The 25,409-nt window shown below is 37.9% G+C and overlaps 1 protein-coding gene across 6 annotated transcripts in view; it reads right to left on the minus strand.

Moving 5' to 3' along the window:
- Positions 1-25,409, minus strand: part of RIC1 (RIC1 homolog, RAB6A GEF complex partner 1) — a 142,665-nt gene that overhangs the window by 89,474 nt on the left and 27,782 nt on the right. For all 6 annotated transcript variants that reach the window (XR_006210584.1, XM_042964517.1, XM_042964516.1 and 3 more), the window contains exon 2: positions 11,896-12,003. Coding sequence is in view for 5 of the 6 variants with exons in the window: in XM_042964517.1 (XP_042820451.1) it covers positions 11,896-12,003 (108 nt within the window). In the remaining variant the exon portion in view is untranslated. The remainder of the gene's footprint in view (positions 1-11,895; positions 12,004-25,409) is intronic.

Raw genomic sequence — 25,409 nt, forward strand, 5'->3', positions numbered from 1 at the left:
TGCCCCTCCCCTGCTTACGCTCTCTCTCAAAAATAAAAAACATTAAAAAAAATAAAAATTAAAAAAAAAAAGAGCTAAACTTACTTTGGCTGTACCTTCATTTTCATTTTTATTTTTGTGAAGATATGGTCTTAAATTTTCCGATTTTTCTATTAATTTCAATGAGTTGGGAATGCTATGATAAATACTAAGTTGGATAATGTCAACTTTTATTGTATTTTTTTGGCTTTGCTATAGGGTCACTGCATAATTAAGACAATAATTTTCCATCTAATCCAGTAAATTAATCCACACTCCAATGTATTTTAATTTTTTTAAATATTTATTTATTTTTGAGAGAGAGACAGAGCATGAGCAGGCAAGGTTACAGAGAGAGAGGGAGACATAGAATCTGAAGCAGGCCCCAGGCTCTGAGCTGTCAGCACGGAGCCCGACGCGGGACTCAAACCCACAAACCATGAGATCATGACCTGAGTCAAAATCGGACGCTTAACCCAATGAGCCATCCAGGCACTCCCACTCCAATGTATTTTAAAAGCATGATATTCAAAACCTATTCTCATCTTTTCTTCTTTTGACATGATAGGTATGCACTAGTAATAAAAATTACACAAAATGTCACTGTATGGCAACATGTGGCACTTGAAACACGTGATTTATAAGTGTTACTGTCATTTACAGTGTGCACTGAGCAAAAAAGAGATGAAGTGTCACATATGGTAGCTGTCAGGACTACGTGACTCAGCTATTGCAGCCTGAAAGCAGCCATAGAAATTATGTGAATATATTAGCATTTTCATATTCCAGCAATACTTATGGACAATGAAATTTAAAATTCATTATCAATAATGGAAGATACACCTAGATAACAGCCACATTAGTGCAAGTAACTCAGAAAACCACCTGAATACTGGGAGAACAGATTTTCCACAGCTAATCACAGACAGGACACATCAAAAAGGGTAGGAGGGGCAGAGACTACATTGGGAACCAAACTCCCGGGGAGAGTAACCACAAATGGGAGACACCCCACAAGTATGGAGAAGGAAGAGAAGCAGACCTCACACCATGAACCTTAGGCACAGAAGACCTGCTCGAGGAAGAGGAGTGCCTATAACACCTGGTTTGGAAACCAGCAGGGCTTAACTCCAGGTACTTTAAAAAGTGGCTGACTTAGCTCTGGCAAAAGCGGAGGGCAACAGGAGACTGAGACCCTGGCCTTAAAGAGCCAGCCTAACAAACAAGTTCAAGGATATACAGCACAGAAACAACAGTTTGAAAAGAGCTTGAAATGGACAGAGGCACATGTATTTACTAATCTCAGAACCTGTGCTGAAGGGTCAGGGATCTTTAGGAGACGCGTCCAAGAACAAAAGAGCTGGTGGGCACCACTTCTCTACTCCCCCCCCCCCCCCCCCCCCCAGCTAAGATAACCTGCCACTTGGAGTAATCAGCCTGAACACACGTTCTACCTCTCTACCTACCTACTCGCCCAGGCCCAACCAACCCACTACAGCTCCTGCCCAGACATGCCCGCACACGGTCCAGCAGGGACCAGCACCACTCTGAAGTGATGCCTGCTCAAGAGAGAGGGGGAAATAACCACACACACCGGTGGGACTACAGCCCCAGCAGACGCGTTGGGGCAGACATCTGTTTGACTTCAGGCCTTGCCCACAAAGGAAAGCCTCTGAGGGGCAAGGCAGGGAGAGCACCCCGAAGTTTGGTGCAACTGAAGATCCAGCAGACGGGCTCAGGAGAGGTATCTGGTCTGACTGCTGGCACCACCCAACAAGCCCACAGCAGCCCCAGAACGGCCCTTTAACAGCACAGGGACCAAACCGTCCAGGGCACCTACAACGGGCAGCGTGGGCCACCGCGGGAGACTGGACTGCAGGCACACACGGCCCGGCCATGACAGCATGCCACCCCACAGAGGAAACACCTATGAAATGCCTGGTTCTGATCAACGGGGGACGCTGTGCTACAGGGCACCACGAGGTCTTTTCTTCTTAAGGCCACTATTTCAAGAGAAGGAGATGGAGGGGCACCTGCGTGGCTCAGTCGGTTGAGCATCCAACTTCAGCTCAGATCATGATCTCACGGTTCAAGAGTTCGAGCCCCGCACTGGGCTCTGTGCTGTTAGCGCTTGGGATTCTGTCTCCCTCTCTCTCTGCCCCTAACCTGCTTGCTCTCTCTCTTGCAAAAAATAAAAATAAGCTTAAAAAAAAAGAATGGGTTCAAACTTAAGTGACTATCAACTTAATACAGACTATCATATAGACAAGATGCTACATCTGAATCTAATGGTAACTACAAATCAAAAACCTGTAACAGGCACACACAAAAATAAAGAGAAAGGAATCAAAGCATATCATTAAAGAAAGACATCAAACCACAAGAGAGCAAGAGAAAAACAGAAAAGAATAAAACAACCACAAAACAAGTAACAAATGGCAGTAAGTACATATCTATTGATAATTTATTTTATTTAGTTATCTATTTATTTATCTATTTATCTATTTATTTATTTATTTATTGAGAGAGTGAGAGTGAGAGTGAGAGTGAGAGAGAGAGAGAGAGAGAGAGAGAGACCGCGCGCACGAGCGCGCAGAGGACGGGCAGAGAGAGAGGGAAAGAGAATCCCAAGCAGGTTCTGCACTGTCAGCACAGAGCCCAATGTGGGGCTCAAACTCACATACTGTGAGATCACAACGTGAAACAAAATCAAGAGTCTGACGCTTAACCCACTGAGCCACTCTGGCTCCCTGATAATGATTTTAAATGTAAATGGAATAATGCTCTCATCAAAAGATACTGGTTGAGGGGCGCCAGGGTGGCTCAGTCAGTTAGGCACCGACTTTGGCTCAGTCATGATCTCATGGTTCATGCGTTCCAGTCCTGCATCAGGCTCTCTCTCCTGTCAGCATGGAACCTGCTTTGGATCCTCGGTCCCCCTTTTTCTCTGCCCTTCCTCTACTTGCTCTCTCTCTCTCTCAAAAATAAATAAACATACAATAAATGAACTAGGAGTCACACTCAAAAAAGAATTTTTTTTAAGCTATTGATTGATTGGATGGATAAAAAAAAAATAAGACCCATCTCTATGCTGCCTAAAGACAACTCCCTTCAGACCTAAAGACACATGCATATTCGAAGGGAAGGATGGAAAAACAGTTACATGCAAACAGAAGTGAAAAGAAAGGTAGGGTACCAATAATTATATATCCGAGAAAACAGACATTAAAACAAAGACTCTAACAGGAGACAAAAGGCACTACACAATGATAAAGGGAAGAATCCAACAATAGTATATAACAATTGTAACTGTTTATGCATCCACTGTGGGAGGCACCTAAATACATAAAGCAACTACGAATAGACATAAAAGAAGAAATTGATAGTAATATAGTAGCAAGGGACTCTAACACCCCACTTACATCAGCAGATAGAACACCCCAATAGAAAAACCAACAAAAAAATAACGGCCTTGAATAACACATTGGACCATAGGAACCTAACAAATATATTCAAAATGTCCCATCCAAAAACAACAGATTACACATTCTTTTCATGTACATGAGGCACATTCCCCAGAACAGATCACCCATTAAGCCACAAATTTCAGTAAATTAAAAAAAGGCTGAAATCATATCATGTACCTTTCTGACCACAAGGGAATGAAACTAGAAATCAATCACAAGAAAAAACCTAGAAAGCACACAAATACATGGAGGCTAAATACCAACGTACTATACACTGAATGGGTCAATGAAGAAATCAAACAGAAAATCAAAACATACATGGAAACAAATGAAATTTAAGATAAATAGTCCAAAATCTCTGGGATGCAGCAAAAGCTGTTTTAAGAGGGAAGATTATAGCAATACCAGACTACCTCAAGAAACAAAAATCTCAAACTAACTTTATGTATAGGAGACAGGGAAAGAACAAATAAAACCCAAAGCCATTAGAAGGAAATAATAAAAACTAGAGCAGAAATAAATGAGAGAGACTAAAAAAATCAAATAGACAGGTCAATGAAACCAGAAGCTGGTTTCCTGGTTCTCTAGAAAAATAAACAAATTGATAAACCTTTAGCCAGACTCATCAAAACAAGAGAGAGAACTCAAATAACTAAAATCAGATGAAGAAGGAGAAATAACTGATACCATAGAAATACAAAAGACTGATACAAGAGAATATAAAAAAAAATTACATGCTAACAACTTGGACAACCTAAAGGAAATGGATACATTCCTAGAAACATAAAACCCTTCAAAACTAAATGAGGACAACACTGAAAATCTGAACATATCAATTACTAGCAAAGAAAATGAACCAGTAATAAAAAAAAAAACTCCCAACAAACAAAAGTCCAGGACCAGAAAGCTTCACAGGTAAACTCTACCAAGAAGTTACACAAGAGTTAATATTCTTTTCAAACTAGTCCAAAAAAACAGAAGGGGAAAGAAAGCCTCCAAACTTACTCTTTAACAGCAGCATTACCCTGATACTAAAACTACATAAAGACATTACAAAGAAAGAAAATTACAGGCCACTATCTCTGATAAACATAGATGCAAAAATCTTCAACAAAATACTGGTCAACTGAATACAACAAGAAATGATAGAGGGAATTTCTTTAAATTAAAAAAAAAAAAAAAATCACCACCATCAAGTGGGATTTACTCCAGGGAAGCAAAGGTGGTTCAATATGCCCAAATCAATTAATGTGATACATCACATTAACAAGAAAAAAGATAAAAATCATATGATCATTTCAGAAGACAGAGAAAAAGCATATGACAACGTACCACATACATTCATAATAAAAACTCTCAACAAAAAAATTTTAGAGCAAACATACCTCAACATAATAAAGACCTTAAATGAAAAATCCACAGTTAACATCATTTGCAATTGGGAAAAATGGAACTTTTCTTTTAAGATTAGGAACTAGACAAAAATGTCCACCCTCACCACTTTTATTCAACATAGTGGTCAAAGACCTAGCCATACCAATCAGACAAAAAAAAAAAGAAAGAAAGAAAAAGAAAACCCAAAATAGTAAAGTAAAACTTTGACTTTTTGCAGATGACATACCATATACAGAAAACCCTCAAGACTACCAAAATACTACAAAACAACAGATAAATGAATTCAGTAAAGTCACATGATGCTAAATTAATATTCAGAAATTTGTATCATATCTCTACATTAACAATATAGTAGCAGAAAAAGAAGAAAACAATCCATTTACAATTGCACTAAAAAGAATAAAATACCTAAGATTAAACTTAACCAAGGAGGTGAAAGGCCTGGACTATGAAAACTATGAAACACTGATGAAAGAAATTGAAGATGACACAAACAGAAAGATATTCCATGCTCATGGGTTGGAAGAAACAATGCTGTTAAAATGCCCATACTGCCCAAAGCAATCTACAGATTTAACGCAATACCTATCAAAATATCAACAAGCTGTTTTTACCGAGCTAGGAAAAATAATCCTCCAATTTGTATGAAACTGCAAAGGACCATGAATAGCCAAAGCAAACTTGAAAGTGAGGAATAAAGATGGAGAGGTCACAATCCCAGACTTCAAGATATACAATGAAGCTGCAATAATCAAAATAGTACAGTACTGGCCCATAGACACATAGATCAACAGAACAGTATAAAGAGGCCAGAAATAAACCAATAATGATATGGTCAATTTATTAAAAAAGGAGGTGAAAATACACAATGGAGAAAAAGACAAATGATGATGGAGAGCTACACAGAGAAGAATAATACTACTTTTAAAACATAAAAAACAAACTCAAAATGGATTAAAGACTAAACATGAGACCTGAGATCATAAAATGTCTAGGAAAAAAACATAGGCAGTAATTTCTCTGACTTTGGCCAAATAACCATTTTTCCAGATTATCTCCTCTGACAAGGGAAATAAAAGTTAAAATTAAACTATAGAGACTAAACCAAAACAAAAAGTTTTTGGCAAAGGGAAGCAAATCATCAGCAAAACAAAAAGGAAACCTACTGAATGGGAGAAGATTTCTACAAATGATCGATCTGATAAGGAGTTATTATCCAAAATACGTAAGAACTCCTACAACTCTAACGTTAAAAAAGAAAAAACCCCTCAACTTCTACAACCCAATTCAAAACTCTAAGTAATCCAATTAAAACTGGGTAGAGGACTTGCACAGACATTTTCCAAAGAAGACATACAGATGAAACAGACACATGAAAAGATACTCAACATGAGTAATCATCAGGGAAAAGCTAATCAAAACCATAAGGAGACACTTTATACCTGTGAGAATGGCTAGAATCAAAAACAAAAGCCCCTACCCTGAAGCCATTTTGTGAACTGTCATGTGCCACCTGAGCCTCCAGTAAAACCAAAAATAGGCAAAACAAACAAAAACACAAGAAGTAACTGTTAGTGAGGATGTAGAGAAAAAGGAACCATCATGCACTGTTGGTGGGAATGCAAACTGACGCAGCCACTGTGGAAAACAGTGTGGACATTCCTTTAAAAATTAAAAACAGAATTCCCATCTAACCCAGTAATTCCACTTTTGTGTATTTACCCGAAGATTACGGAAACACTCATTTGAAAAGATACATGCACCCCTATGCTTACTGAATCATTATTTATAATAGCCAAATTATGGAAGCAACCCAAGTATCCATCCCAAGACGAAAGGCTAAATATGGTGTGTCTGTGTACATACACATATTTATGTATATACATATATAAGTGCAAAGGAATATTAGCCATAAAAATGACTGAAATCTTACCATTTGCCATACATAATATGGATGGAATTAGAATGAATTATGCTAAGTAAAGTAAGTCAGAGAAAGATAAATACCCTATGACTTCACTAATATGGACAATTTAAGAAGCAAAACAAATGAATAAAAAGAGACAAAAAAAGACTTTTTTTTTTTTTTTTTTTTTACATTTATTTATTTTTGAAAGACAGAGTGAGGGAGTGACAGAACAAGCAGAGGAGGAGCAGGAAGAGAAAGACACAGAATTCAAAGCAAGTTCCAGGCTTGGAGCAAGTGTCAGCAGAGAGTCTGGCACGGGGCTCGAACCCACGAACCATGAGATCATGACCTGAGCCAAAGTCGGTCACTTAATTGACTGGGCCACCCAGGCACCCCAAAAACAGACTCTTAAATACAGAGAACTAGTGGCTGCCACAGAGAAGGTGTGCAGGGAGGATGGGTGAAATAGATAAAGAGGATGAAGAGTACATGTATCCTGGTGAGCACTGAGAATATATGTGTGGAATCGAATTACTCTGTGCACCAGAAAATACAACATTGTATGCTAACTAAACCTCAATTTAAAAAATAAAAAATAAAATTCATACAATTTTCAGTTGTCAAAAATATTACTTCTGAGGGTAACCCTCTTGCACGTTGGCAGGAATGCAAACTGATGCAGCTACTCTGGAAAACAGTGTGGAGGTTCCTCAAAAAATTAAAAATAAAATTACCCTATGACCCAGCAATTGCACTACTAGGTATTTATGCAAAGGATACAGAAGTGCTGATTCATAGAGGCGCATGTACCCCAATGTTTACAGCAGCCCTATCCACAATAGCCAAATTATGGAAAGAGCCTAAATGTCCATCAACTGATGAATGGATAAAGAAATTGTGGTTTATATACACAATGGAATACTACTTGGCAATGAAAAAGAATGAAATCTGGCCATTTGCAACAACATGGATGGAACTGCAGGGTATTATGCTAAGCGAAATCAGAGAAAGAAGGTATCCTATGTTTTCACTCCTATGTGGAATTTGAGAAACTTAACAGAGAAGCATGGGGGAAGCAGAGGAAAAAAAAAATAGTTACAGAGAGGGAGGCAAACCATAAGAGACTCTTAAATATAGAGAACAAACTGAGGGTTGATGGGGGGTGGGGGAGAGGGGGAAATACTGAGGAGGGCACTTGTTAGGACGAGCACTGGGTATTGTATGTAAGTGATGAATCATGCAAATCTACTCCCAAAGCCAAGAGCACCGTGTATATGCTGTATGTTAGCTAACTTAACAATAAATTATAAGACCATGGGGGAGGGGAAGGGGAAAAAAAAAAAAAAAGAGGGAGGGAGCCAAACCATAAGAGACTCTTAAAGACTGAGAACAAACTGAGGGTTGATGGGGGGTGGGAGGGTGGGGAAGGTGGGTGATGGGCATTGAGGAGGGCACCTGTTGGGATGAGCACTGGGTGTTGTATGGAAACCAATTTGATAATAAATTTCATATTAAAAATAAATAAATAAATAAATAATCCTTATCTATTAATTCATTTTTAATTTTTATTAAAAAAGTAAAAAATAAAAAACAAATTATAAAAAAATAATTAAAAAACATATATATATGTTTTTTCTGACTTTTTAAAATAATTGAGGGGCGCCTGGGTGGCGCAGTCGGTTAAGCGTCCGACTTCAGCCAGGTCACGATCTCGCGGTCCGTGAGTTCGAGCCCCGCGTCAGGCTCTGGGCTGATGGCTCGGAGCCTGGAGCCTGTTTCCGATTCTGTGTCTCCCTCTCTCTCTGCCCCTCCCCCGTTCATGCTCTGTCTCTCTCTGTCCCAAAAATAAATAAAAAACGTTGAAAAAAAAAAATTTTTTTTAAATAAATAAATAAATAAATAAAATAATTGAAATATGTTGAACTACTCTTAATTCACTGTCCTTACAAACATAGGCAGGAGGTAGATTTGGTAGGTAGCTGGTAGTCTGCAGAAGGAACTATTTAATATTTTGACCATGTGGACCATTTTCCAATGATTAACCTGGTCAGCATTATATAGCAGACTAAAAAAAGGACAGAAAGCAGAGACAGAAGTTAATGCAGAAGAACAGAGGCATACCTCTGAGACAGTGCAGCTACAGTTCCAGAACACCTCAGTAAAGTGAATTTCACAACAAAGCCAACTCAGAAGAATTTTTTGGTATTCCAGGGCATATAAAAGTTACATTTACTCCACACTGTGGTTATTTAGGCCTGCAATAGCATTATGTTTAAAAATACAGTGTACATACCTTCATTTAAAAATACTTGACTGTTAAAAACAATGCCAACTACCATCTGAGCTTTCAGCAGCTAGAAATCTTTTTGCTGGGGATGGCTGCTGACTGGACAGGGTGGTGGCTGCGGAAAGTCAGGATGGCTGTGGCAAGTTCTTAAAATAAGACAACAGAATTTGCTGCATCAACTGACTCTTCCTTTCACGAAACTCTCTCTGCAGCATACAGTGCTGTTTGATAGCATTTTGCCCACAGAACTTCTTTCGAAATCGGAGTCAATCCTCCCAAACTCTGCTGCTGCTGCTCCATCAACCTGGCCGATGAGATATTCTAGATCCTTCACGGTCATTTCAACAGTCTTCGCGGCATCCTCACCGGGAGTAGATTCCATCTCAGAAAACCACCTTCTTTGCTCACCCACGAACAGCAACTCCTCACCTGCTCACGTTTTATGACATGACAGCAGTTCTGTCCCATCATCAGGCCCCACTTCTGATCCTAGTTCCCCTGCTGCATCTATTTCCTTCCCTCAAGTCTCGAACCCCTCCACGTCATCCGGAAAGACTGGAATCGACCTCTTCCAAATTCTTAATAATGCTGGCATTTGGAGCTTTCCCCGTGAATCATGAATGTTCCCCGTGGCATCTAGGACGGTGACTCCTTCCCGGAAGGTTTTCAATTTACTTTTCCCAGATCCATCAGAGGAACCACTATCTATGGCAGCTAGAGCCTTAAGAAGCGTTTTTCTTTAACAGTAAGATTTGAAAGTCAGAATGACTCTCTGATCTGCAGAACGGATGTTCTGTTAGGAGACAGGAGACAACATTAATCTCATTGTCCAACTGCATCAGAACTCTTGTGCAATCAGACGCACAGTCAATAAGTGACAATATTTTGAAAGGAATCGTTTCTATCTCTGCGCAGGCCTCAACAGCGGGCTGAAAACACCCAGCGCGCCAAGCAGTAAGCAGATGTGTCCCTCCCCGCACTTCCGCGTCGGGACGACGGCCTCCTTCCTCAAACCTCCCGAAACCATCTCCGCTCGCTTCAGACTCGTCCTCTGCAGGCTCCTCACCTCTGTCAGCCTTCACGGGACTGAAGAGTCAGGGCCTCGCTCTGGGTTAGGCTTCTCGGAAGGGAAGGCTGCGGCCGGTTTCATCTTCTGTCCAGACCACCAAAACGTTCTCCGCATCAGCAAGAAAGCTCTTTGGTTTTCTTATCCGTTGTGTGTTCACCGGAGTAGCGCTTTCAATTTCCTTCGGGAGCTTTTCCTTCGCTTCCACAACTTGGCTGTTTAGTGTAAGAAGTCTCAGCTTTCAACATGCTTCCCTCACTAAGTTTTAATCGTTTCTAGCTTTCAACTGAAAGTGAAAGGTGTGCAGCCCTTACTTTCAGCTGAACACTTAGAGACTACTGTAGGGTAACAAGCGGTCCTAATTTCCATATAGTTGTGTCTCTCATATAGGGAGGCCCAAGGAGACGGATCAGACAGGGAAAGAACAGGCCACCAGAGCAGTGAGCACACACCCAACACTTATTAAGTCTGCCATCTCATATGCACACTGTTTATGGCACCCAAAACGACCCTCAATAGTAACAAAAAGATCACTGATCACAAATCACTATAACAAACATAATAATGAAAAAGTTTGAAATATCGTGATAATTACCAAAATTGCCAAATAATCGATTTGTAAAAATGCAGTATCTGTAAAGCACAATAAAGCAAAGTACACCAGAAGTTATGCCTGTAAATAGAATCTAAATACCTAACTTAATCCCTTCTTTCTGATATACACCATCTATATAACACTTAATTCCTAAGTGGTGACTCAGTGGCTTAGTCGGTTAAGCATCTAACTCTTGATTTTGGCTCAGGTCATGATCTCATGGTTCATGAGACAGAGTCCTATATTGGGCTCTGTGCTGGATTCACTCTCTCCCTCTATCTCTGTGCCCTTCCCCTGCTTGCGTGCAAGTGCTCTTTCAAAATAAATAAATAAAAAGTAAAAAAAAAAAAAAAAAAAAAAAAAAATCACATCTTCAATATAACTTCATTTACTATGAAGAATAACAGTATCTACTTCAAACTGTTGATTTAAAATTAAATGAGATGATCCACGTATAATGGTTATCACAGTATTTACATAGGAGACGCTCAATAAAGATTAACCATATATATATATGATGGCTAATTCAGATTAGGTCATAATGACAGTCCAAGAGATGACAATGACAAAACATAGATTGAAAGGGTAAAATTAACCAGATCAAAGCACACTAATCGAACAGAGGAGAAATGCAAAAATAGATCGAAATGGATATGAAAATTTAGTTTGACATAAAAACATAAAGGTTATCATTTTTGTGAGGCATCCTTAAAGATGGAGGACAGGCCTTTAAAACATAAATTTGGGAGTACTGTGTGAATAGAGATGAAAGTTTTAAAATTTTGGATTAAACTTCCAGGACAAAACAGGAAAGTAAGAAGACTAAAGACAAAAGAATAAGGTGTGCAGCCCTTACTTTCAGCTGAACACTTAGAGACTACTTAGGGTAACAAGCTGTCCTAATTTCCACATAGTTGTGTCTCAGGAAATAGGGAGGCCAATAGGGAGGCTTAATTTAGGGAAGGGAGGAAGCAGAAGAATCACAAAAAGATACGTAAGAGTACCCTGAACAGAAGAATCGGGATAGCAATTCCTATCACAGAAGATAAATGCTAATGGGTGGGAAAGACCGAAATGGAAGTCATCTAAAAGAATCAAATTTAAATGCAATGTAATGATTTCATAAAAAACACTATTGAAGTTGAAAATTCTACTTACTGACACAGCTATCATGGTACTATCTGGCCTCCATTCAGCTTGTTTGTAGAATCCAAACTGAGACGATGATTTTTCAGGTTCCTTGTAGGTTACAATTAACACACTAGGCTGGAAGGAAAGAGATTTATTTTATTATTATCCCATAAAAATACATACAAAACAAATTTAAGATAATTTATCATGGAGCACTCTGAAAATACTTTAGTAACTCTAAATGTGTATAAAAGATAACATTAAGTCATCAGCCCTAATTAGCCCAAATAAATCAACTAAAAAGAACCAAAAGAAAGACAATCTGAAAAGGACTACACACATTTAAGTTATTGAGTTGATTACTAATCACCTTCAAAAACAAAAAGAAACAGGCCCAGATGGGTTCACTGGTTAATTCTATCAAACATTTAGGAAATTACACAAATTCTCTACAATCTATTCCAGAAGACAGAAGCACAGAGAATACTTCCTAACTCTATAATGTCAGAATTGGCCGAATAACTAAACCAAACAAAAATATTACAATAATGCAAAACAGCAGACCAATATCTCTCATGAACACAGCTGAAAAATTATCAGCAAAACATTCGCAAATCTAATCTAACAGTGTTTAAAAAGAATTATACACAATGGTGCATCTGGGTGGCTCAGCCAGTTAAGCATTCGACTTTGGCTCAGGTCATGATCTCATGGTTCCTGAGGTGGAGGCCCATGTCGGGCTCTGTGCTGACAGCTCAGAGCCTGGAGCCTGTTTCAGATTCTGTGTCTCCCTCTCTCTCTGCCCCTCCCCCACTCACACTCTGTCTCTCTCAAACATAAATAAATATTGAAAAAAATTTTTTTTAAATAAGAGAATTATACACTATAACCAAGTGAGATTTATTCCAGGTATGCGAGACTGGATCAATATGCAAAAATCAGGGCAACTGGGTGGCTCAGTCGGGTAAGCACCCACCTCTGGATTTCAGCTCAGATCATTATCTCACAGTCATGAGATTAAGCCCCTTGTTGGGCTCCATGCTGACATCACAGAGCCTGCTTGGGATTCTCTCTCTCCCTCTCTTTCTGCCTCTCCCCTGTTCATGAGTGCTCTCTTTCCCTCCCTCCCTCAAAATAAATAGACATTTTAAAAAATGCAAAAACTGGGCGCCTAGGTGGCTCAGTCAGTTAAGTGTCCAACTTCGGCTCAGGTCATGATCTTGCAGTCTGTGAGTTCGAGCCCCACGTCAGGCTCTGTGCTGACAGCTCAGAGCCTGGAGCCTGCTACAGATTCTGTGTGTGTGCGTGCGTGCGTGCGCGTGTGTGTGTGTGTGTCTCAGAAATAAACATTAAATATTTTTCAAAACAAATGCAAAAACCAATTAATGTAATCTATTTTTTTTAATGTAATCTATTGCCTATCTACAGGCTAAAGAAGAAAAAACACATGAATGTACCAATAAATTCAGGAAAAGAACTTGAGAAAATCCAGGACGCGCTCATGATAAAAACTCTCAGTAAACTAAGACTAGGGGAACTTCTTCAATCTGACAAAGAATACCTACAAAGAACCTATAACTAATGCCATACTCACTGGTAAGAAACTACAAGCTTTCCTACTAAAATCCAGAACAAAGTAAAGGCACCTCCCTCTCACACTCTTTCTCAAAGTCACAATGGAAGTCCTTACTAATGTAGTAAGACAATAAAAGGAAATAAAAGATACACAGGTTGGGGGGGGGGGAGTACAACTTTCTTTATATATGACATGACTGCCTATATAGAAATCCAAAAGAACCAACAACAAATAACACAGAAATAATAATTATTAGTACGGTTACAGAATACAATAGTCATATACACATCAATTGCTTTTTCATACAACAGCAATGAACAAGTGGAATTCAAAATTAGAAACAAAATAGCATTTGTATTAGCAACCAAAAAAATTTATTTAGGCACAAATCTAATAGAATATGTATACAACCTATGTGAGGAAAACTACAAAATTCTGATAAACAGATTTTTAAAAGAACTAAATAAATGGAGGGATATTCCAAGTTCATGGTTGGGAAGATCCAATATTGTCAAGATGTTAGTCCTTCACAACTTGAACTACAGATTCAATACAATCAAAATCAAAATCACAGCAAGTTATTTTAAAGACATCAACAGGCTGACTCTAAAGTTTACATGGACAAGCAAAAGACCAGAATGGTCAACTCAATACTGAAGGAGAAGAACTAAGCTGAAGGACTTGATGCTACCCCAAGACTTACTATAAAGATACAATAATAAGACAATGTGGTACTAAACAAAGAATGGAAAATATTCTGTTCAATAGAACAGAATAGAAAGCACCAGATATACATTCACATAAATACAGTCAAGTGACATTCAACGAAGGGGCAAAGGAAATACAAAGGAGAACACATGGTCTTTTCATCAAATGGTGCTAGAAAACAGGATATCACTTTCCAGTACTATAAGAAGCCTCAAAGGGTCATCTTATACTTTTCCTGCTGTTGTCCTAGAAGCAGCCATTTTTCCAGGGACACCTGTTCCATTTTTATTAGAGAATAATATTTAAAAAGCAAGATCTGGAAACAAGATGCTTGTTGTTAGTGGGGTATCATTGCTTCTACGTCCTCACAGCAAACACAGTAGGTAACATACATACCTATACTAACCTATATATGAATAAACATGTCTATTTTTTTCTGTATACACATATGTATATATTTGTAGACAGGAACATAGGAGTGCAATGAAGCACAATGTGGTTAGTTCTAGCCTTCTCCCTTACTTTTAACTTTTTTCTAGTCATCATCTCATTCAATTAATTTAGTTCTTTGTTAAATTCTACTGTATACTAGAGTAGTTTGGAACTGCTAAGTATTTTCCTACAGTAAATAAATTTACCAACTAGAATACAGTTTTTATAGCTAGCTTCTTTTACTTTAGCCTTTGGAACATAGTGGTACATATACCATTCCCTTAAAACCCTTTTTTCATCCCTAAAAGCAAAATACAAATGTTTCCAAGAAGCTAGCAATATTCCAAATACATTAAAACTGTTAGACATCAGTTGTTTGTTCTTCAAGTGTCAATTAAAAGTTAAAAATCAGTACCTTGGGAGAAGTGACATCAGCAAGATGAGAGAGTAGGAAACCCTGGACTCTCCTTCACCCCACAAACACATAAATTCAGCAAAAAATTCAAACAAAAATTCCCTATGGCGAGAAATCTAGAAAGTAACTGAAAGGCACCTGAAGGCTAGATAAATACAGAATCAGACTCATCAAAACTGGTAGGGAGATTTGGGATGCCCAAACCCCTACACCCACCAGAACACCTACCCCCAACACAGGATAAACCCTCCACCTCCAGCTTCTTCTTGGGAAGGGAAAGAGTCCTCAAGTCCAGTGCCCCAACTTTTCTGGGGGCTGTCCATAGGGAGGGAAGAGGGTCTGTCTTGAGGCCGTGATGAAACCTGGCATAATCTAGCCACCAGGGAGGTCAGGAGAACAGAGACAGAGTTTGGTCCGGGAGTTGCCACAGCCCTTCCCCTGACTCAGCAAGGAGCAAGTGGATGAAAAAACAAAACGAAAGAAACAAACAACAACAACCAAAAAAACAACTTCCACCTTCTCCCTATGGACAGAAACAGTTGGATGGAGCTTACGGCAATCCAACTTTTCTGAAGGATGACTGGGGAATGGCTTCAGTCCATTTGTCACAGTGCACTGAGGGGATTCAGCATACCCTAGACACTTGGGAAGCACAGAAAACAAAAGAAGCATGTTGGACTAGCATGAAGGTTTGAGAGGCCACCAGAATCTCTGGCCAGGGTGGACTGGGGGGATGGCAGTCTTTGAATATATGAGACCATTCCACGAAGACTGGGAGAGGTGACTGTTTTGTCTAATGCACACACACCAACACAGAGAGTCAAGGAAGATGAAGAAACAAGTTAATGTGTTCCAAACAAAGGAAAGAAGATAAATCTCCAGACAGAGACCCTAATGAAACACAGCTCTATGATTTACCAGAAAAATAATTCAAAATAACCATCATAAAGATGCTCACTGAGACTGGAACAACAACAAATGAGCCAACGGAGGACTGCAACAAGAGACAGAAAATATACAAAAAGTATCAAACAGACATGAAGTTGAAGAAAATAACTGAAATAAAAATTCATGAGAGGGGCTCAACATAAAACTAAATCAAGCAGAAGAAAGGATCAGCAAATTCTAATAAAGGTCACTGGAAATCATTCAATCACAAGACCAATAAGGAAAAAAATGAAAAAGAATGCAGAAAGCTTCAGGAACTTATGGGACACTAAAAACAGACCAATATATGCACAGCAGGAGAAAAGAAAGAAAAAGTACCTGAAAGTTTATTCAAGAAAACAATGGCTGAAAAATTCCCAAATCTGAGGAAGGAAATGGACACACAGATCCAAGAAGCCCAAAGAAACCCAAAGAAGAGGAATGCAAAGAAATACACAAGGAGAAAAATTACAATCAAACTGTCAAAAGTAAAAGCAGTGAGAATTTTGAAAGCACAAGAAAAAGGCAACCTGTCATGTATAAGAATCCCCATTAGACTATCAGTGGGTTTCTCAGCAGAAATCTTGCAGGCCAGAAGAATGTGGGATGATATACTCAAAAAGCTGAAAGAAAAAAGCTGCCAAGTAAGAATACTATATCCAGCAATAGTGTCCTTCAAAAATGAAGGACACGGGAGCCTGGGTGGCTCAAATGGTTAAGTGTCCAACTCTTGGTTTCGGCTTGGGTCATGATCTCACAGTTCATGGGATTGAGACGCACGTCAGGTTTTGTGCTGACAGCATGGAGTCTTCTTGGGATATTCTTTCTCTTTCTCTCTCTCTCTCTCTCTCCCCCCCCCCCACCCATGTGCACACTCTCTCTCTCAAAATAAACATTAAAAAAAAAAATGAAGATAATATTTTTCCTAAACAAACAAAAGCTGAGGTAGTTCAACACCACTAGACCTCCTTACCAGAAATCACTTTAGATTTAAGCACATACATAAGCTGAAAGTGACAGGATAGAAAAAGATACTCCATGCAAATGGTAAGCTTAAAGAGAGCACAGGAGACTATAGCTTACATCAGACAAAACTGACTTTAAGTCAAAGTGTCAAAAGGGGAAAAAGACACTGTACAATGATAAAAGAATAAATTCACCAGAAATACCTAATAATTATAAATAAACACATACACACACACACACACACACACACACACACAGAGTAGTATATTAGGTGTAACACCAGAGCATCTAAATAAAGCAAATATTTGCAAAAGTGAATAAGGAAGTAAACAGCAATAAAATAGTAGGGTACTTCAATATCTCACTTTCAGTAATAGAACACTGAGACAAAAATCTATGAAGAAACTGAAGACTTGAACAACACTACAGATCAAATGAAGCTAAGACATACATACAGAGCTTTCTGCAAATAGCAGAATACACATTCTTCTTAAGTGTACACAGAACATTCACCAGAACAGATCCCGTTAGGTCTTGAAATCATACCAACTATCTTCTCTGACCACAATGGAATGAAACTAAATAGCAAAAAAAAAAAAAAAAAAAAAGGGGGTGGAATAAACACACTCTTAAACAACAAATGGGTCAAAGAAGAAATCAAAAAGGAAATTAGAAAATATTTTGAGGGGCATCACCTGGGTGGCTTAGTTGGATAAGCGTCCAACTTCAGTTCAGGTCATGATCTCATGGTTTGTGCATTTGAGCTGCATGTCGGGCTCTGTGTTGACAGCTCAGAGCCCGGAGCCTGCTTCAGATTCTGTCTCCCTTTCTCTCTGCCCCTCCCCTGCTCATGCTCTGTTTCTCTCTCAAAAATAAACGAACATTAAAAAATTTAAAAAGTGTATATATATATAGAAACAAAACCTAAAACACAACATAACAAAACTTATGGGATACAGCAAAAGCAGTACTAAGAAGTTTATAAGCGATAAATGTCTACCTTAAAACAGAAGATCTAAAATCAACCTAATTTTAAATACCTCAAGGATCTAGAAGAACAAACTAAGTCCAAAATCTACAGAAGAAAGAAAATAATAAAGATTAGAGCAGAAATAAGTGAAATAGAGAACAGTAAAAAGAGGAAAAAGTAAGTTTTCTGAAGATAAAATTGACAAATCTTCAGCTAGACTAAGGTAAAAAAAAAAAAAAAAAAAAAGCTCAAAATCAACTCAAAGAAATAAAAAAGGAGACATTACAACTGATAACACAAACATACAAAAGATCACAAAGATAACTACAAAGTGTATGCCAGCTGTGGACAATATAGACAAAGTGGGAAAATTCCTAGAAAGATACAACCTATCAAGACTGAATCATGAAGAACCAGAAAAGCTGAACAGACCTGCAACTAGTATGCAACCTCCCAACAAAGAAAAGTCCAGGACCAGATGGCTTCACGGTCAAATTCTGCCAAACATTTAACGAAAAATTAAATCCAATTCTTCTCAAACTACTGAATCAGCAAGAACACTTTCAAACTGATACAAAATACCAGATGAAGGCACTACTGGAAAAGAAAAAAAAAAAATCCTAAGTCACTATCTCTGAATATAGATGCAAAAATACTCAGTGAAATACTTGAAAAGTGAATTCAACAGCATAGTAAAAAAAAAAAAAAAATTATACACCACAAGCAAGTTTGACTTATTCTTGGGATGCAAGGATGGGTCAACATATAAAAATCAATTAATGTGATACACTGCATTGTAAGAATAAAGGATAAAAAACCCACAAAATCATCTCAATAAGTGAATAAGTATGTGACAAAATCCAACACTCTTTCAGAAGAAAAACTTGTAAACTACAAATAAAAATGCAAAGTGCCTCAGACATTAATAAGGCCATTTAAGATCTATAACTAAATCATACTGAACAGTGAAAAATTGGAAGATTCTCCTCTGAGATCAGGAACACGTCCAGGATGCCTACTCTTACCACCTCTATTCAACATAGTACTAGAAGTCGTAGCCAGAGGAATTAGGCAAGATAAATAAAAAACATCCACATCAGAAGGGAAGAAGTAAAACTCTCTATGCAAACAATATCATCTTATATATAGAAAACACTAAAGATTCCCTTAAAAAGAAACTAATAGCAGGACACCTGGGTGGCTCAGTCAGTTAAGCATCCTACTCTTGGTTTCAGCTGGGGTCATGATCTCATGCTTTGTAGGACTGAGCCCCATGTTGGGCTCAGCACTCACCCCCTGCTTATGCGTGTGTGCATGCACATGTTCCCTCTCCCTCTCTCAAAAAAATTAAATAAACTTAAAAAAAATAAACTAATAGCTAATAAAAGAATTCAGTCAAGTTTTAGGATACAATATCAACATACAAGAATCAATTTCTATGAGCTATCTGAAAACTGAAATTAGGAAAACAATCTTATTTATTGTTAAATGTTAAAATGTCTCTGATACCTAAAGCAATCTCCAAATCAATGCAATCCCTATCAAAGTCAGAATAGTACTTTTTACTGAACTAGAAAAAAATTCTAAACTTCATATGGAATCACAAAAAACTCTAAAATTCACATGGAACCAAATAGCCAAATCAATCATGAGAAAGAACCAAGCCAGTGGCATCGCACTTCTTGATTTCTAAATATACTACAAAACTACATTAATCAAACAGTAAGGTACTGGCATAAAGACAAATACAGGGCAATGGGGGCGCCTGGGCAGGTCAGTCGTCTGGGCATCCAACTTCAGCTAAGGTCATGATCTTGCAGTTCATGAAGTCAAGCCAAAGGTAGGTCTCTGTGCTGACAGCTCAGAGTCTGGAGCCTGCTTTGGATTCTGTGTCTCCCTCTCTCTCTGCCCCTCCCCCGCTCACACTCTGTCTCTCAAGAATAAACATTTAAAAAAAAGACAAACATAGGCCACTGAAACAGAGTAGACAGGCTAGAAATAAATCCCCACGAACAGGTCAAGGGGTCTTTCACAAGGGGTCTAAGTAGAGGGGCCCCTGGGTGGCTCAGTCCATTAAGCATCTGACTCTTGATTTTGACTCAGGTCATGATCTCAGGGTTTGTGAGATGGAGCCCAGAATCAGGCTCTGTGCTGACAGTGCAAGAGTGGGGGAGAAGCATAGAGAGAGATGGAGACACAAAGAATCCGAAGCAGGCTCCAGGCTCCACCAGAGCTGTCAGCATAGACCCTACTCGGGGCTCAAACCCACAAACTGCGAGATCATGACCTGAGCCGAAGTTGGACATTTAACCACTGAGCTACCCAGGTGCCCCTTTAAAAAAAAAAAAAAAAAGTGGGGGAGCGTTGGGGGGCTCTAAGTATACACAATGGAAAAAGTACAGTCTCATTAACAACTGGTGCTGGAAAAACTAAATAGCCACATGCACAAAATTGGACCTTTATCTAATACCATACACAAAAATCAATTCAAAATAGATTAAAGACTTAAAGTTCCCTCCTGAAACTATAAAACTCCTAGAATCAGAGAAAAGCTTAATGACACTGGCCTTGGCAATGATTTCATGGATATAGAAATAAAAGAATATGCAACAAAAAGGCAAAATAGCCAAGTGGGGCTACATCAAACTAAAAATCTTCTACAAAGGAAGCATCAACAAAGTAGAAAGGCAACCTACAGAATGGGGAGAAAGTATCTGCAAACCATATATCTGACAATGGGTTAATTTCCAAAATATGGAAGGAACTCCTATAACTCAATAGCAAAAAAAAAAGCAATACCTGATTTAAAGACTTGAATAATAGGCGTTTATCCAAGAAAGACATACAAATGAGTGACAGGTATAAAAAGATGTTCAATGTCACTAATCACCATCAGGGAAATGGAAATCAAAACCATTGTGTAAGATATATCTTCACACCTATCAGGAAGGCCATTATCAAAACAAAAGCAAAACACCAAGTGTTGGCAAGGATGTGGGGAAAATGGAACCCCTGGCACACTGATGAGGGAAATGTAACATGGTGCAGCCAATATGGCAAACAGAGGTTCCTCAAAAAATTAAAAATACAACTATCATCTGATCCAGCAATCCTGCTCCTCAGTATTTATCAAAAGAACTAAGATATGGAAACAACCCAAATGTCATTGTCTGATGAATGAATAAAGAAAATGTGGCATATCCATGTAACAAATATTATTCAGCTTTTTTTAAAAAGAAGGGAATTCTACAATATGCAACAACATGTATGACTCTTGAGGACATTTACTAAGTGGAAAAAGATAGTCACAGAAGGACAAAGAATACATGACTCCAGTTATACGGGGTATCTAAAATAGTTAAATTCATAGTGCCGAAGAGAAATGGTGGCTGCAGGAAGCTGAGGAGAGGAAAATGGGGAGTTGCCAATCAAGGACATAAAGTTTCAGTTAAGCAAGCTGAGTAAGTTACAGAGATCTGCTGTACAACACTGTACCCATAGCTAACAACACTGCATTATGCACTTAAAATTTATAAAGGGAAGATCTCAAGTGCTTGCATCACAGTAAGATAACATTTGCATATTAACATAATCATATTTTTGAATAATTTTATTTCTAAATCAAAAAGATAAACACTGGTACTATTTTACCAAGCTCTTTAAAGTCTAGTATAATAAACTACATCCAGCTGGATTCATTCTCCCAGCTACTTCTGTCTGTCGTGACATGTTGTTTTAATTCAAGTATGCAAAAAAATGCAATCTTACACATTCATAGTTGCACTTTTTAAATAATCGTAAATATTCTTTGATATTACACCAAAACTTGACAAGGGGTAGTTTCTTTTATTATTATTTTTTATACATTTAAAAAAATATTTTAAGTTTGTTTATTTATTTAAAGAAAGAGCACGCGTACACACACGAGTGAGCACGAGCAGGAGAGAGGCGGAGAGAGGAAAAGAGAGGATCCCAAGCAGGCTCCACGCTGTCAGTGTAGAGCCCAATGTGGGACTCAATCAAACTGCAAGATCATGACCTGAGCCAAAATCAAGAGTCAGACACTTAAATGACTGAGCCACCCAGGCACCCCTACAATGGGTAGTTTCTTAAAAATAAGTTGTAGTGTGGAATCTGAACCCTTATCAATAAAGTTTTTAAACTGTTTCAAAATCAAAACCAAAAGTACCTTGGATAGTATTTACAATGGATGAAGAGAAGAAATGTAATTGGGGAAACCACTAGAAATTTAACAATCTAGAAGTGATGCCTGAGTCTAAAAAAGAAATTAGAATAGCAAATCAACTTTTAAAAGTAACACAGAGAACTTATGCTACCTGAATTGAAGATCTATTATAAAGTCACAGTAATCAAGACTGTGGTATTAGCATCAAAACAAACAGATCAGCGAAAGAGAATCATTGAAACAGAGTCCAGAAACAGAGAAGGGAAATAGAAGATGCAAAGTCAATTCACTGAGGGGAGGATCAGTTCAACAAATGGTGCCGAAAAAGCCACATGAAGAAAAGAATGCCAATCCATACTTTGTGCCATATAAAAAGATTAACTCATGAGGCATTAGAAACTTACATAAAACTTGATCAATAAAAGTTGAGGAATACAGGAGAAAATCTTCTGTGGCCTTGAAGTAAGTAACTACTTAAATAAAATTTAAAAATTATGATTCACAAAATAAAAATAATAAAATTGATAAATTGGTCCTTACAAAAAATGTTTCTCTTCAAAAGATATTGCTAAAAATATAATTTAAAAAATTACCACAGACTAGAAAAAAATTTGCAAATCACATTTCTGTATCAATGACTTGTTCCCGGGACATACAAATAAGTTTTAAAATTAAGTAAACCACGAACTTTTTAAAGGCGGCAAAAAATTCAAACAAAGTAATTACAGTACCGGATTTTAACACACAAGTATCTATGAAACCATATAGAGATAAATAACTAAATGAAAGCAAAGGGATCGCTCTTCCCTACATTAGAATTCCAATTATTAAATGTACAAGTTAAAAGGACACTGAGAAATACCCTTAGGTAAACACTGCATAATAACAGTTGCAGGCAAGATCCAGTGATGGATGCTAAAATCAGTAAGCAAGCATCAGGAAAAAACAGGATATACACAGATGTCCCCCCAAGTTGCTTTTTAACTACAAAAGACAGTAACTTTTTACAGTGGAGAAATCTGGCAGACACCAACTAACCAAGTGATCAAGGTAAAATATCACCAATAATAACATATGTGAACATTATGAACTCCGATATGATACACTGAGGACCCATTTTTTCTGGCATTTTTTCCAAAAATACGTAAGTTCATCCTATTCATGAGAAAATAAACCCAAATGGTTAGATTCTATTAAATAACTGATCAGTACTCTTCAAAAAGATCAAGAGGTCATAAAGGACAAGAAAAAACTTAGGAAATATTACAGAATGAAGAGACTGAGAATAACAATCACGTGCAACGTGACATACAGAAGTCTAGAACAGAAAGAGAACACCAGCAGAAAAATTAAGGAAAATTTCAATGACATCTGTATTTTAGTTAATAATACTGTACCAACGTTAAATTCTTCCTTATAATTATGCTAAATGAAAGCCACACAAGAACAGCAAAAACAAGTACGTACTTACTGTACGATTCCATTTATATCAAACTTTAGAAAAGGTGACCCAATCTATAGCAAGAGAAAGCAAGCAGATGAGTGAATGCCTGGAGATGAAGGGCGGTGGGAAGCTATTACAAAGAGGTAAGAGGAAACAGCTGAGGGTGAAGGGTATGTTCATTATCATGACTCTGGAGAATGTTTGCCTATGGTAACGTATACAGGTCAAGTCTGATCAAATTTACACTGTAAATGTGCAATTTATATCACGTCAATTATATCTCAAAGAGTTTTTTAAAAAGTTGGAAACAAGTTATCTTGGATGGTCTTTTTAAAAACGGATTAAGGGGAAAAAACATAATTAGGGATACCTATTTACAATCGATTGCAAAAGCCTAGAAAAGAAGCCTAAACTATGCAGAAAAGAAAAAAAGAAAAACTGGTTGCAGTTTGTTTAGCATCTAAAATACATACACATTAAGATACAAGTTAGAGGGGCGCCTGGGTGGCTCAGTCGGTTGAGCGTCCAACTTCGGCTCAGGTCATCATCTTGCAGTCCGTGAGTTCGAGCCCCGCGTCAGGCTCTGTGCTGACAGCTCAGAGCCTGGAGCCTGTTTCAGATTCTGTGTCTCACTCTCTCTCTGCCCTCCCCCCGTTCATGTTCTGTCTCTCTCTGTCTCAAAAATAAATAAACGTTAAAAAAAAAAAAAAAAGATACGAGTTAGAATGAACGGTTTCCCTGTATTTATTTTTAATGATTTTGGTATCTTTGACCTGTTTATGTGAAAGATTTTTTTTTCAGGCTGGCGACAAAGGAGACATTAACCAACTCAATCAGAAAATGAGATTTTAAAGAAGGTTTTGATTGTTATAATCAGCAATGATAATTGCCAACGGATTTAATAAATGTAAAAGAGTTGAACAGAGATAATGTTTAATCACTAACTTAAAATCATAGTATGTTTTAGCATTTACTAATTTTTTATTTCTTAGTATTTCAATATAGATTTTATAAGCTGTTCAAATTTCTAAAAATGAGTACTTCTCTAATTTGGGAGTCAGATCACATACTAAACCTGAGGTTTTTACTCTGCTTGCACCTATATTAAAATGGCTTATCAAACTACTTTTTTTTTGTTTTTTAAATTGTTTTTAATGTTTGTTTATTTTTGAGAGAGTGCGAGTCGGGGAGGGGCAGAGAGAGGAGACACAGAACCTGAAGCAGGCTCCAGGCTCTGAGCTGCCAGCACAGAGCCTGACTCGGGGCTCAAACCCACAAACCATGAGATCATGAGTCAAAATTGATTCTTCACCGACTGAGCCACCCAGGCGCCCCAAACTAAGTTTTTGTATGAAGCAGATAACAAATTGGTCTTAAGTCTCCCCTCTCCTCTGGTGACTGACATTTTGCACAGAGTGTGTTAGTAAGTACTACTTTAACTCTGTAAACAGCAGAAACCAACAGGTTTAAAGGTCCCCTAACTATTTGCTTTATTAAAAAAAAGAAAATCTAGGCAGCAATTTTAGTCCTAATGGCACTGCTTGTTTCTAAATACATGTATTCATAAAGAAGTCTACTAGGTACTTCCTTATAACCCATGACAATACAGAAAACAGGGTCCAGAGGTTTTGTGTGTGTGTGTGTTTTTCTTTAAGTAGGCTTCATGCCCAGCACAGGACTTGAACTCAACACCCAGAGAACAAGACCTAGGCTGAGATCAAGAGTCAGACACTTAACAGACTAAGCCACCCAGGCACCCAGGGGTCCCAAGATTATGCATGAATTTTTTTGTGTAAAATTTCATGCTATTAAAACAGATTCTTAATAATCGTATTATAACAACTAATAGTCTGTTTTATATTCCTTGAATATCCATGAAGAATAAATGTATACATTCTCAGTAATCCACTACTTCAA

The sequence above is a fragment of the Panthera tigris genome, chromosome D4, assembly GCF_018350195.1.
Source record: "Panthera tigris isolate Pti1 chromosome D4, P.tigris_Pti1_mat1.1, whole genome shotgun sequence".
NCBI lineage: Eukaryota > Metazoa > Chordata > Mammalia > Carnivora > Felidae > Panthera > Panthera tigris.